Source organism: Salvelinus fontinalis, chromosome 29 (genome assembly GCF_029448725.1).
Source record: "Salvelinus fontinalis isolate EN_2023a chromosome 29, ASM2944872v1, whole genome shotgun sequence".
NCBI lineage: Eukaryota > Metazoa > Chordata > Actinopteri > Salmoniformes > Salmonidae > Salvelinus > Salvelinus fontinalis.
In genome coordinates, this window is record NC_074693.1 from 13,558,678 (window position 1) to 13,572,832 (window position 14,155).

The following is a 14,155-nucleotide window of genomic DNA, read 5'->3' on the forward strand; positions in this document are numbered from 1 at the left end:
CAATGATCCATGTGAATGCTGTCAGCACCTATCCGGCTGTAACAGGTGCATTTGTAAGTAATTGAAGCCCTGGGCGAGAGAGAGGCAGACAGGCAGGGCTGTAGAGGTGTGATGTTGTACTTGAGGAGGGAGAGATCTTGGCATTAGCCAACCTATCGTGTGACCAGGACGGAGGGAGAGAGAGAGAGAGAGAGAGAGAGAGAGAGAGAGAGAGAGAGAGAGAGGGAGAGAGAGAGAGAGGGAGGGAGAAAGAAAGAGGGAGGAAGGGAGAGAGAGAGAGAGAGAGAGAGGGAGAGAGGGAGGGAGGGAGGGAGAGAGAGAGAGAGAAAGAGGGAGAGAGAGAGAGAGAGGGAGGAAGAGAGAGAGAGAGAGGAAGGGAGAGAGACGGAGGAGGAAAGAGAAAGAGGGAGGGAGGGAGGGAGGGAGAGGGGAAGAGGGAGGGAGAGGGAAAGAGGGAGGGGCGGAGGGGGAGAGAGGAAAAGAGGGAGGGACGGAGGGAGGGAGAGAGGGAGGGAGAGGGAAAGAGGGAGGGACGGAGAGGGAGAGAGGGAAAGAAGGAGGGACGAAGAGAGGGAGAGAGGGAGAGGGAAAGAGGGAGAGAGAGAGGGAGGGAGAGGGAAAAAGGGAGGGAGGGAGGGAGAGGAAAAGAGGGAGGGAGAGAGAGAGAGCGCGAGGGAGAGAGGAGAAAGAGAGAGTGCGAGGGAGGGAGGGATGGAGGGAGAGAGAGAGAGAGAGGGAGGGAGGGAGGGAGGGAGAGAGGGAGGGAGAGAGAAAAAGAGAGAGTGCGAGGGAGGGAGGGATGGAGGGAGAGAGAGAGAGAGAGAGAGGGAGGGAGGGAGGGAGGGAGGGAGGGAGGGAGAGAGAGAGAGAGAGAGGGAGGGAGGGGGGAGGGACAGAGGGAGGGAGAGAGAGAGCGGGAGGGAGAGGGAAATAGGGAGGGAGAGAGAGAGAGAGGGGGAGGGAGGGAGAGAGGGCGAGAGGGCGAGAGGGAGAGAGAGAGGGAGGGAGGAAAAGAGGGAGGGAGAGAGAGGGAGGGAGGGAGGGAAAGAGGGAGGGAGAGAGAGGGAAAGTGATTGATGGGTCTAATGGAGTCATTATCACTGGTTGGGTGGCTTCGGTCCATGTATGGTATACCAATAAAGCCTTTTCTCTCATCTATCTATTCAGTGCCTGTTCTTAAATGTCTGGAAGAACAGGTCTAATTGGAGGCCAGGGGCCAGGGGGTCTACCCAGAGAGTAGAGCCCCAGGCTGAGGTAAGCAGCTTTGAAGACAGGGTCTGGAGGGCCGGGAGCCTGGCGGTATGGTGGGGCAACAGGACTGGGGGACTTAGTGTTGGTTTTGAGGCGGGCTGAAGGGACAGAGGACTGGGGGACTTACTGTTGGTTTTGAGGCAGGCTGAAGGGACAGAGGGACAGAGGACTGGGGGACTTACTGTTGGTTTTGAGGAGGGCTGAAGGTACAGAGGACTGGGGGACTTACTGTTGGTTTTGAGGAGGGCTGAAGGGTCAGAGGACTGGGGGACTTACTGTTGGTTTTGAGGCAGGCTGAAGGGACAGAGGGACAGAGGACTGGGGGACTTACTGTTGGTTTTGAGGAGGGCTGAAGGGACAGAGGACTGGGGGACTTACTGTTGGTTTTGAGGAGGGCTGAAGGTACAGAGGACTGGGGGACTTACTGTTGGTTTTGAGGAGGGCTGAAGGACTGGGAGACTTACTGTTGGTTTTGAGGCGAGCTGAAGGGACAGAGGATTGGGGGACTTACTGTTGGTTTTGAGGCGAGCTGAAGGGACAGAGGATTGGGGGACTTACTGTTGGTTTTGAGGCGAGCTGAAGGGACAGAGGACTGGGGGACTTACTGTTGGTTTTGAGGAGGGCTGAAGGGACAGAGGACTGGGGGACTTACTGTTGGTTTTGAGGAGGGCTGAAGGGCTGGGAGACTTACTGTTGGTTTTGAGGCGAGCTGAAGGGACAGAGGACTGGGGGACTTGCTGTTGGTTTTGAGGAGGGCTGAAGGGACAGAGGACTGGGAGACTTACTGTTGGTTTTGAGGAGGGCTGAAGGGACAGAGGACTGGGGGACTTAGTGTTGGTTTTGAGGAGGGCTGAAGGGACAGAGGACTGGGGGACTTAGTGTTGGTTTTGAGGAGGGCTGAAGGGACAGAGGACTGGGAGACTTACTGTTGGTTTTGAGGCGAGCTGAAGGGACAGAGGACTGGGGGACTTACTGTTGGTTTTGAGGCGAGCTGAAGGGACAGAGGACTGGGGGACTTAGTATTGATTTTGAGGAGGGCTGAAGGGACAGAGGACTGGGGGACTTACTGTTGGTTTTGAGGCGAGCTGAAGGGACAGAGGACTGGGGGACTTACTGTTGGTTTTGAGGAGGGCTGAAGCGACAGAGGACTGGGGGACTTAGTGTTGGTTTTGAGGAGGGCTGAAGGGCTGGGAGACTTACTGTTGGTTTTGAGGAGGGCTGAAGGGCTGGGGGACTTACTGTTGGTTTTGAGGAGGGCTGAAGGGCTGGGAGACTTACTGTTGGTTTTGAGGCGGGCTGGTTCGCTGTTGCGGCTGCCTGCCTGGTTGATGGCCTTGACAAAGAAGACATAACGTGTTCCACTCTGCAGGCCGTGCACCGTGTAGTGGTTCTGCTTGATGTTGGGGACAATCATCCAACTGTCCACACTGTTATAGAGACCTGCAGAGAGATACATACTGTTATAGAGACCTAGAGATACATACTGTTATAGAGACCTAGAGATACATACTGTTATACAGACCTAGAGATACATACTGTTATACAGACCTGCAGAGAGATACATACTGTTATACAGACCTAGAGATACATACTGTTATACAGACCTAGAGAGATACATACTGTTATAGAGACCTAGAGATACATACTGTTATACAGACCTAGAGATACATACTGTTATAGAGACCTAGAGAGATACATACTGTTATACAGACCTGCAGAGAGATACATACTGTTATACAGACCTAGAGATACATACTGTTATACAGACCTAGAGATACATACTGTTATAGAGACCTAGAGATACATACTGTTATACAGACCTAGAGAGAGATACATACTGTTATACAGACCTAGAGAGATACATACTGTTATACAGACCTGCAGAGAGATACATACTGTTATAGAGACCTGGAGAGAGATACATACTGTTATAGAGACCTGGAGAGAGATACATACTGTTATATAGACCTAGAGATACATACTGTTATACAGACCTAGAGAGATACATACGGGTATACAGACCTAGAGATACATACTGTTATACAGACCTAGAGATACATACTGTTATACAGACCTAGAGAGATACATACGGGTATACAGACCTAGAGATACATACTGTTATACAGACCTAGAGATACATACTGTTATAGAGACCTAGAGAGAGATACATACTGTTATAGAGACCTAGAGATACATACGGTTATACAGACCTAGAGAGATACATACTGTTATACAGACCTAGAGATACATACTGTTATACAGACCTAGAGATACATACTGTTATACAGACCTAGAGAGATACATACTGTTATACAGACCTAGAGAGAGATACTGTTATACAGACATAGAGAGATACATACTGTTATACAGACCTGGAGATACATACTGTTATACAGACATAGAGAGATACATACTGTTATACAGACCTAGAGAGAGATACATACTGTTATACAGACCTAGAGAGAGATACATACTGTTATACAGACCTGGAGATACATACTGTTATACAGACATAGAGAGATACATACTGTTATACAGACCTAGAGAGAGATACATACTGTTATACAGACCTGGAGATACATACTGTTATACAGACATAGAGAGATACATACTGTTATACAGACCTAGAGAGAGATACATACTGTTATACAGACCTAGAGATACATACTGTTATACAGACCTAGAGATACATACTGTTAAACAGACCTAGAGAGAGATACATACTGTTATACAGACCTAGAGATACATACTGTTATACAGACCTAGAGAGAGATACATACTGTTATACAGACCTGGAGATACATACTGTTATACAGACCTAGAGATACATACTGTTATACAGACCTAGAGATACATACTGTTATACAGACCTAGAGATACATACTGTTATACAGACCTAGAGAGATATACTGTTATAGAGACCTAGAGATACATACTGTTATACAGACCTAGAGATACATACTGTTATACAGACCTAGAGAGATATACGGGTATACAGACCTAGAGATACATACTGTTATAGAGACCTAGAGATACATACTTTTATACAGACCTAGAGATACATACGGGTATACAGACCTAGAGATACATACTGTTATAGAGACCTAGAGAGAGATACATACTGTTATAGAGACCTAGAGATACATACTGTTATACAGACCTAGAGATACATACTGTTATACAGACCTAGAGAGATACATACTGTTATACAGACCTAGAGAGATACATACTGTTATACAGACCTAGAGATACATACTGTTATACAGACCTAGAGATACATACTGTTATACAGACCTAGAGAGATACATACTGTTATACAGACCTAGAGAGAGATACTGTTATACAGACATAGAGAGATACATACTGTTATACAGACCTGGAGATACATACTGTTATACAGACATAGAGAGATACATACTGTTATACAGACCTAGAGAGAGATACATACTGTTATACAGACCTGGAGATACATACTGTTATACAGACATAGAGAGATACATACTGTTATACAGACCTAGAGAGAGATACATACTGTTATACAGACCTGGAGATACATACTGTTATACAGACATAGAGAGATACATACTGTTATACAGACCTAGAGAGAGATACATACTGTTATACAGACCTAGAGAGAGATACATACTGTTATACAGACCTAGAGATACATACTGTTAAACAGACCTAGAGAGAGATACATACTGTTATACAGACCTAGAGATACATACTGTTATACAGACCTAGAGAGAGATACATACTGTTATACAGACCTGGAGATACATACTGTTATACAGACCTAGAGATACATACTGTTATACAGACCTAGAGAGAGATACATTCTGTTATACAGACCTAGAGATACATACTGTTATAGAGACCTAGAAAGAGATACATACGGGTATACAGACCTAGAGATACATACTGTTATAGAGACCTGGAGAGAGATACATACTGTTATACAGACCTAGAGATACATACTGTTATACAGACCTAGAGATACATACTGTTATAGAGACCTAGAGAGAGATACATACTGTTATAGAGACCTAGAGATACATACTGTTATACAGACCTAGAGAGATACATACTGTTATACAGACCTAGAGATACATACTGTTATACAGACCTAGAGAGATACATACTGTTATACAGACCTAGAGATACATACTGTTATACAGACCTAGAGATACATACTGTTATACAGACCTAGAGAGATACATACTGTTATAGAGACCTAGAGAGATACATACTGTTAAACAGACCTAGAGATACATACTGTTATAGAGACCTAGAGAGATACATACTGTTAAACAGACCTAGAGATACATACGGGTATACAGACCCTAGAGAGAGATACTGTACATACGGGTATACAGACCTAGAGATACATACTGTTATAGAGACCTAGAGAGATACATACTGTTAAACAGACCTAGAGATACATACGGGTATACAGACCTAGAGAGAGATACTGTACATGCTGTTATACAGACCTAGAGAGAGATACATACTGTTATAGAGACCTAGAGATACATACTGTTATAGAGACCTAGAGAGATACATACTGTTATAGAGACCTAGAGAGATACATACTGTTATAGAGACCTAGAGATACATGCTGTTATACAGACCTAGAGATACATGCTGTTATACAGACCTAGAGATACATACGGGTATACAGACCTAGAGATACATACTGTTATACAGACCTAGAGATACATACTGTTATAGAGACCTAGAGATACATACGGGTATACAGACCTAGAGATACATACTGTTATACAGACCTAGAGAGAGATACTGTACATGCTGTTATACAGACCTAGAGAGAGATACATACTGTTATACAGACCTAGAGAGAGATACTGTACATACTGTTATACAGACCTAGAGAGAGATACTGTTATACAGACCTAGAGAGAGATACTGTACATACTGTTATACAGACCTAGAGAGAGATACTGTACATACGGGTATACAGACCTAGAGAGAGATACTGTACATACTGTTATACAGACCTAGAGAGAGATACTGTACATACTGTTATACAGACCTAGAGAGAGATACTGTTATACAGACGTAGAGAGAGATACTGTACATACGGGTATACAGACCTAGAGAGATACATACTGTTATACAGACCTAGAGAGAGATACATACTGTTATACAGACGTATAACCCAACAACATCACTACGTGACGTATATCACAACAACATTACTACATGACTTAAAACACAACACCTCTCCTCCTCTCATCCGCTCTCCTCTCATCCGCTCTCCTCTCATCCGCTCTCCTCTCATCCGCTCTCCTCTCATCTGCTCTCCTCTCATCCGCTCTCCTCTCTTCCGCTCTCCTCTCCTCTACTCTCCTCTCCTCTCATCCCCTCTCATCCTCTCTCCCCCTCTCCTCTCATCCCCTCTCCTCTCATCTCCTCTCCTCTCATCCTCTCATCCCCTCTTCTCTCATTATATCTCCTCTTATCCTTTCTCCTCTCTCTTCTCATCCTCTCAACCTCTTAACCTCTCTCCTCTCATGCTCTCTCCTTGCCTCCTCTCACCTTACCTCCTCCCCCTTGTCTCCTTTCTCCTTGCCTCCATTCTAACCTAATTGTATTGGAGGAGAAGGTCCATGGGCTTGAGGAGAGAGGATGAGAGTATTGGAAAAAGGATGAATTGAGAGAGCACCTGGGTTGCTTCCCAAATGGCCTTATGGGCCCTGGACAAAAGTAGTGGACTATGTAGGGAACAGGTTGCTAATTGGGACTCATTCCAAGCAACTGTGGGCAGATGAAAGCAGAGTAAAACACAAAGCATTATGGAAGGAGAGCAGGGCTGCTTTGGACACAGGCTTTGATGCTGCAACATAAAAGAGGTGTGTGTGTTAGTGTGTGTGTTAGTGTGTTTGAGATTCATTATGTAAACAGGGAACTAATCAATCCACCTAATCAATCCTACAGTACTTCAGTTACCATACAGTACTACAGTAAACAACACTACCCTACAGTACTACAGTAAACAACACTACCCTACAGTACTACAGTAAACACCACTACCCTACAGTATTACAGTAAACACCACTACCCTACAGTACTACAGTAAACACCACTACCCTACAGTACTACAGTAAACACCACTACCCTACAGTACTACAGTAAACACCACTACCCTACAGTACTACAGTAAACACCACTACCCTACAGTACTACAGTAAACATCACTACCCTACAGTACTACAGTAAACACCACTACCCTACAGTAAACACCACTACCCTACAGTACTACAGTAAACACCACTACCCTACAGTACTACAGTAAACAACACTACCCTACAGTACTACAGTAAACACCACTACCCTACAGTAAACACCACTACCCTACAGTACTACAGTAAACACCACTACCCTACAGTACTACAGTAAACACCACTACCCTACAGTAAACAACACTACCCTACAGTACTACAGTAAACACCACTACCCTACAGTACTACAGTAAACACCACTACCCTACAGTACTACAGTAAACATCACTACCCTACAGTACTACAGTAAACACCACTACCCTACAGTAAACACCACTACCCTACAGTACTACAGTAAACACCACTACCCTACAGTACTACAGTAAACAACACTACCCTACAGTACTACAGTAAACACCACTACCCTACAGTAAACACCACTACCCTACAGTACTACAGTAAACACCACTACCCTACAGTACTACAGTAAACACCACTACCCTACAGTAAACAACACTACCCTACAGTACTACAGTAAACACCACTACCCTACAGTAAACACCACTACCCTACAGTACAACAGTAAACACCACTACCCTACAGTACTACAGTAAACACCACTACCCTACAGTACTACAGTAAACACCACTACCCCACAGTACTACAGTAAACAACACCATCCTACAGTACTACAGTAAAAAACACCACCCTACAGTACTACAGTAAACACCACTACCCTACAGTACTACAGTAAACACCACTACCCTACAGTATTACAGTAAACACCACTACCCTACAGTACTACAGTAAACACCACTACCCTACAGTACTACAGTAAACATCACTACCCTACAGTACTACAGTAAACACCACTACCCTACAGTACTACAGTAAACACCACTACCCTACCGTATTACAGTAAACACCACTACCCTACAGTACTACAGTAAACACCACTACCCTACAGTACTACAGTAAACAACACTACCCTACAGTACTACAGTAAACACCACTACCCTACAGTAAACACCACTACCCTACAGTATTACAGTAAACAACACTACCCTACAGTACTACAGTAAACACCACTACCCTACAGTACTACAGTAAACAATACTACCCTACAGTACTACAGTAAACACCACTACCCTACAGTAAACAACACTACCCTACAGTACTACAGTAAACACCACTACCCTACAGTACTACAGTAAACACCACTACCCTACAGTACTACAGTAAACACCACTACCCTACAGTACTACAGTAAACAATACTACCCTACAGTACTACAGTAAACACCACTACCCTACAGTAAACACCACTACCCTACAGTACTACAGTAAACACCACTACCCTACAGTACTACAGTAAACAACACCACCCTACAGTACAACAGTAAACAACACTACCCTACAGTACTATAGTAAACAACACCACCCTACAGTACTACAGTAAACAACACTACCCTACAGTACTATAGTAAACAAAACTACCCTACAGTACTACAGTAAACAACACTACCCTACAGTACCACAGTAAACACCACTACAATAAACACCACTACCCTACAGTACTACAGTAAACAAAACTACCCTACAGTACTACAGTACAATAGTAAACAACACTACCCTACAGTACTACAGACCTATAGTAAACAACACTACCCTACAGTACTACAGTACTATAGTAAACAACACTACCCTACAGTACTACAGTAAACAACACTACCCTACAGTACTACAGTAAACAACACTACCCTACAGTACTACAGTAAACAATACTACCCTACAGTACTACAGTAAACACCACTACCCTACAGTACTACAGTAAACACCACTACCCTACAGTACTACAGTAAACACCACTACCCTACAGTACTACAGTAAACACCACTACCCTACAGTACTATAGTAAACACCACTACCCTACAGTACTACAGTAAACACCACTACCCTACAGTACTACAGTAAACACCACTACCCTACAGTACTACAGTAAACACCACTACCCTACAGTAAACACCACTACCCTACAGTACTACAGTAAACACCACTACCCTACAGTACTACAGTAAACACCACTACCCTACAGTACTACAGTAAACAATACTACCCTACAGTACTACAGTAAACACCACTACCGTACAGTACTACAGTAAACAATACTACCCTACAGTACTACAGTAAACACCACTACCCTACAGTACTACAGTAAACAACACTACCCTACAGTACTACAGTAAACACCACTACCCTACAGTATTACAGTAAACAACACTACCCTACAGTATTACAGTAAACAACACTACCCTACAGTATTACAGTAAACAACACTACCCTACAGTATTACAGTAAACACCACTACAATACAGTACTACAGTAAACACCACTACCCTACAGTACTACAGCAAACACCACTACCCTACAGTACTACAATAAACACCACTACCCTACAGTACTACAGTAAACACCACTACCCTACAGTACTACAGTAAACACCACTACAATACAGTACTACAGTAAACACCACTACCCTACAGTACTACAGCAAACACCACTACCCTACAGTACTACAGTAAACACCACTACAATACAGTACTACAGTAAACACCACTACCCTACAGTACTACAGTAAACACCACTACCCTACAGTACTACAATAAACACCACTACCCTACAGTACTACAGTAAACAACACTACCCTACAGTACTATAGTAAACAACACCACCCTACAGTACTACAGTAAACAACACTACCCTACAGTACTATAGTAAACAAAACTACCCTACAGTACTACAGTAAACAACACTACCCTACAGTACCACAGTAAACACCACTACCCTACAGTACTACAGTAAACACCACTACCCTACAGTAAACAACACTACCCTACAGTACTACAGTAAACACCACTACCCTACAGTACTACAGTAAACACCACTACCCTACAGTACTACAGTAAACATCACTACCCTACAGTACTACAGTAAACACCACTACCCTACAGTAAACACCACTACCCTACAGTACTACAGTAAACACCACTACCCTACAGTACTACAGTAAACAACACTACCCTACAGTACTACAGTAAACACCACTACCCTACAGTAAACACCACTACCCTACAGTACTACAGTAAACACCACTACCCTACAGTACTACAGTAAACACCACTACCCTACAGTAAACAACACTACCCTACAGTACTACAGTAAACACCACTACCCTACAGTAAACACCACTACCCTACAGTACAACAGTAAACACCACTACCCTACAGTACTACAGTAAACACCACTACCCTACAGTACTACAGTAAACACCACTACCCTACAGTACTACAGTAAACAACACCATCCTACAGTACTACAGTAAAAAACACCACCCTACAGTACTACAGTAAACACCACTACCCTACAGTACTACAGTAAACACCACTACCCTACAGTATTACAGTAAACACCACTACCCTACAGTACTACAGTAAACACCACTACCCTACAGTACTACAGTAAACAACACTACCCTACAGTACTACAGTAAACAACACTACCCTACAGTACTACAGTAAACAATACTACCCTACAGTACTACAGTAAACACCACTACCCTACAGTACTACAGTAAACACCACTACCCTACAGTACTACAGTAAACACCACTACCCTACAGTACTACAGTAAACACCACTACCCTACAGTACTATAGTAAACACCACTACCCTACAGTACTACAGTAAACACCACTACCCTACAGTACTACAGTAAACACCACTACCCTACAGTACTACAGTAAACACCACTACCCTACAGTAAACACCACTACCCTACAGTACTACAGTAAACACCACTACCCTACAGTACTACAGTAAACACCACTACCCTACAGTACTACAGTAAACAATACTACCCTACAGTACTACAGTAAACACCACTACCGTACAGTACTACAGTAAACAATACTACCCTACAGTACTACAGTAAACACCACTACCCTACAGTACTACAGTAAACAACACTACCCTACAGTACTACAGTAAACACCACTACCCTACAGTATTACAGTAAACAACACTACCCTACAGTATTACAGTAAACAACACTACCCTACAGTATTACAGTAAACAACACTACCCTACAGTATTACAGTAAACACCACTACAATACAGTACTACAGTAAACACCACTACCCTACAGTACTACAGCAAACACCACTACCCTACAGTACTACAATAAACACCACTACCCTACAGTACTACAGTAAACACCACTACCCTACAGTACTACAGTAAACACCACTACAATACAGTACTACAGTAAACACCACTACCCTACAGTACTACAGCAAACACCACTACCCTACAGTACTACAGTAAACACCACTACAATACAGTACTACAGTAAACACCACTACCCTACAGTACTACAGTAAACACCACTACCCTACAGTACTACAATAAACACCACTACCCTACAGTACTACAGTAAACACCACTACAATACAGTACTACAGTAAACACCACTACCCTACAGTACTACAGCAAACACCACTACCCTACAGTACTACAGTAAACACCACTACAATACAGTACTACAGTAAACACCACTACCCTACAGTACTACAGTAAACACCACTACCCTACAGTACTACAGTAAACACCACTACAATACAGTACTACAGTAAACACCACTACCCTACAGTACTACAGTAAACACCACTACCCTACAGTACTACAATAAACACCACTACCCTACAGTACTATAGCAAACACCACTACCCTACAGTACTACAGTAAACACCACTACCCTACAGTACTACAGTAAACACCACTACCCTACAGTAAACACCACTACCCTACAGTACTACAGTAAACACCACTACTCTACAGTACTACAGTAAACACCAATACCCTACAGTATAACAGTAAACACCACTACCCTACAGTAAACACCACTACCCTACAGTACTACAGTAAACAACACGACCCTACAGTAAACAGCACTACCCTACAGTACTATAGTAAACACCACTACCCTACAGTACTACAGTAAACACCACTACCCTACAGTACTACAGTAAACACCACTACCCTACAGTACTACAGTAAACACCACTACCCTACAGTACTACAGTAAACAACACTACCCTACAGTACTACAGTAAACAACACTACCCTACAATACTACAGTAAACAACACTACCCTACAGTAAACACCACTACCCTACAGTACCACAGTAAACACCACTACCCTACAGTACTACAGTAAACACCACTACCCTACAGTACTACAGTAAACACCACTACCCTACAGTACTACAGTAAACACCACTACCCTACAGTAAACAACACTACCCTACAGTACTACAGTAAACAACACTACCCTACAGTACTACAGTAAACACCACTACCCTACAGTACTACAGTAAACACCACTACCCTACAGTACTACAGTAAACACCACTACCCTACAGTACTACAGTAAACACCACTACCCTACAGTACTACAGTAAACACCACTACCCTACAGTATTACAGTAAACACCACTACCCTACAGTACTACAGTAAACACCACTACCCTACAGTACTACAGTAAACACCACTACCCTACAGTATTACAGTAAACAACACTACCCTACAGTACTACAGTAAACACCACTACCCTACAGTATTATAGTAAACACCACTACCCTACAGTACTACAGTAAACAACACTACCCTACAGTAAACACCACTACCCTACAGTACTACAGTAAACACCACTACCCTACAGTACTACAGTAAACAACACTACCCTACAGTACTAAAGTAAGCAACACTACCCTACAGTACTACAGTAAACAATATTACCCTACAGTACTACAGTAAACAACACTACCCTACAGTATTACAGTAAACACCACTACCCTACAGTAAACACCACTACCCTACAGTACTACAGTAAACACCACTACCCTACAGTACTACAGTAAACACCACTACCCTACAGTACTACAGTAAACAACACTACCCTACAGTACTACAGTAAACACCACTACCCTACAATAAACAACACTACCCTACAGTACTACAGTAAACACCACTACCCTACAGTACTACAGTAAACACCACTTCCCTACAGTACTACAGTAAACAACACTACCCTACAGTACTATAGTAAACACCACTACCCTACAGTACTACAGTAAACACCACTACCTTACAGTATTACAGTAAACACCACTACCCTACAGTACTACAGTAAACAACACTACCCTACGGTAAACAACACTACCCTACAGTACTACAGTAAACACCACTACCCTACAGTACTACAATAAACAACACTACCCTACAGTACTACAGTAAACAACACTACCCTACAGTACCACAGTAAACACCACTACCCTACAGTACTACAGTAAACACCACTACCCTACAGTACTACAGTAAACAACACTACCCTACAGTAAACAACACTACCCTACAGTACCACAGTAAACACCACTACCCTACAGTACTACAGTAAACACCACTACCCTACAGTACTATAGTAAACACCACTACCCTACAGTACTACAGTAAACACCACTACCCTACAGTACTACAGTAAACAACACTACCCTACAGTACTACAGTAAACAACACTACCCTACAGTAAACAACACTACCCTACAG

General features: G+C 43.1%; 1 protein-coding gene across 4 annotated transcripts in view; it reads right to left on the reverse strand.

Annotated features, from left to right (window-relative positions):
- LOC129827460 (probable E3 ubiquitin-protein ligase MID2) overlaps positions 1–14,155 on the reverse strand; it is a 321,932-nt gene that overhangs the window by 12,470 nt on the left and 295,307 nt on the right. For all 4 annotated transcript variants that reach the window (XM_055888340.1, XM_055888339.1, XM_055888342.1 and 1 more), the window contains one exon: positions 2,530–2,691. In XM_055888340.1, coding sequence (XP_055744315.1) covers positions 2,530–2,691 — 162 coding nt within the window. The remainder of the gene's footprint in view (positions 1–2,529; positions 2,692–14,155) is intronic.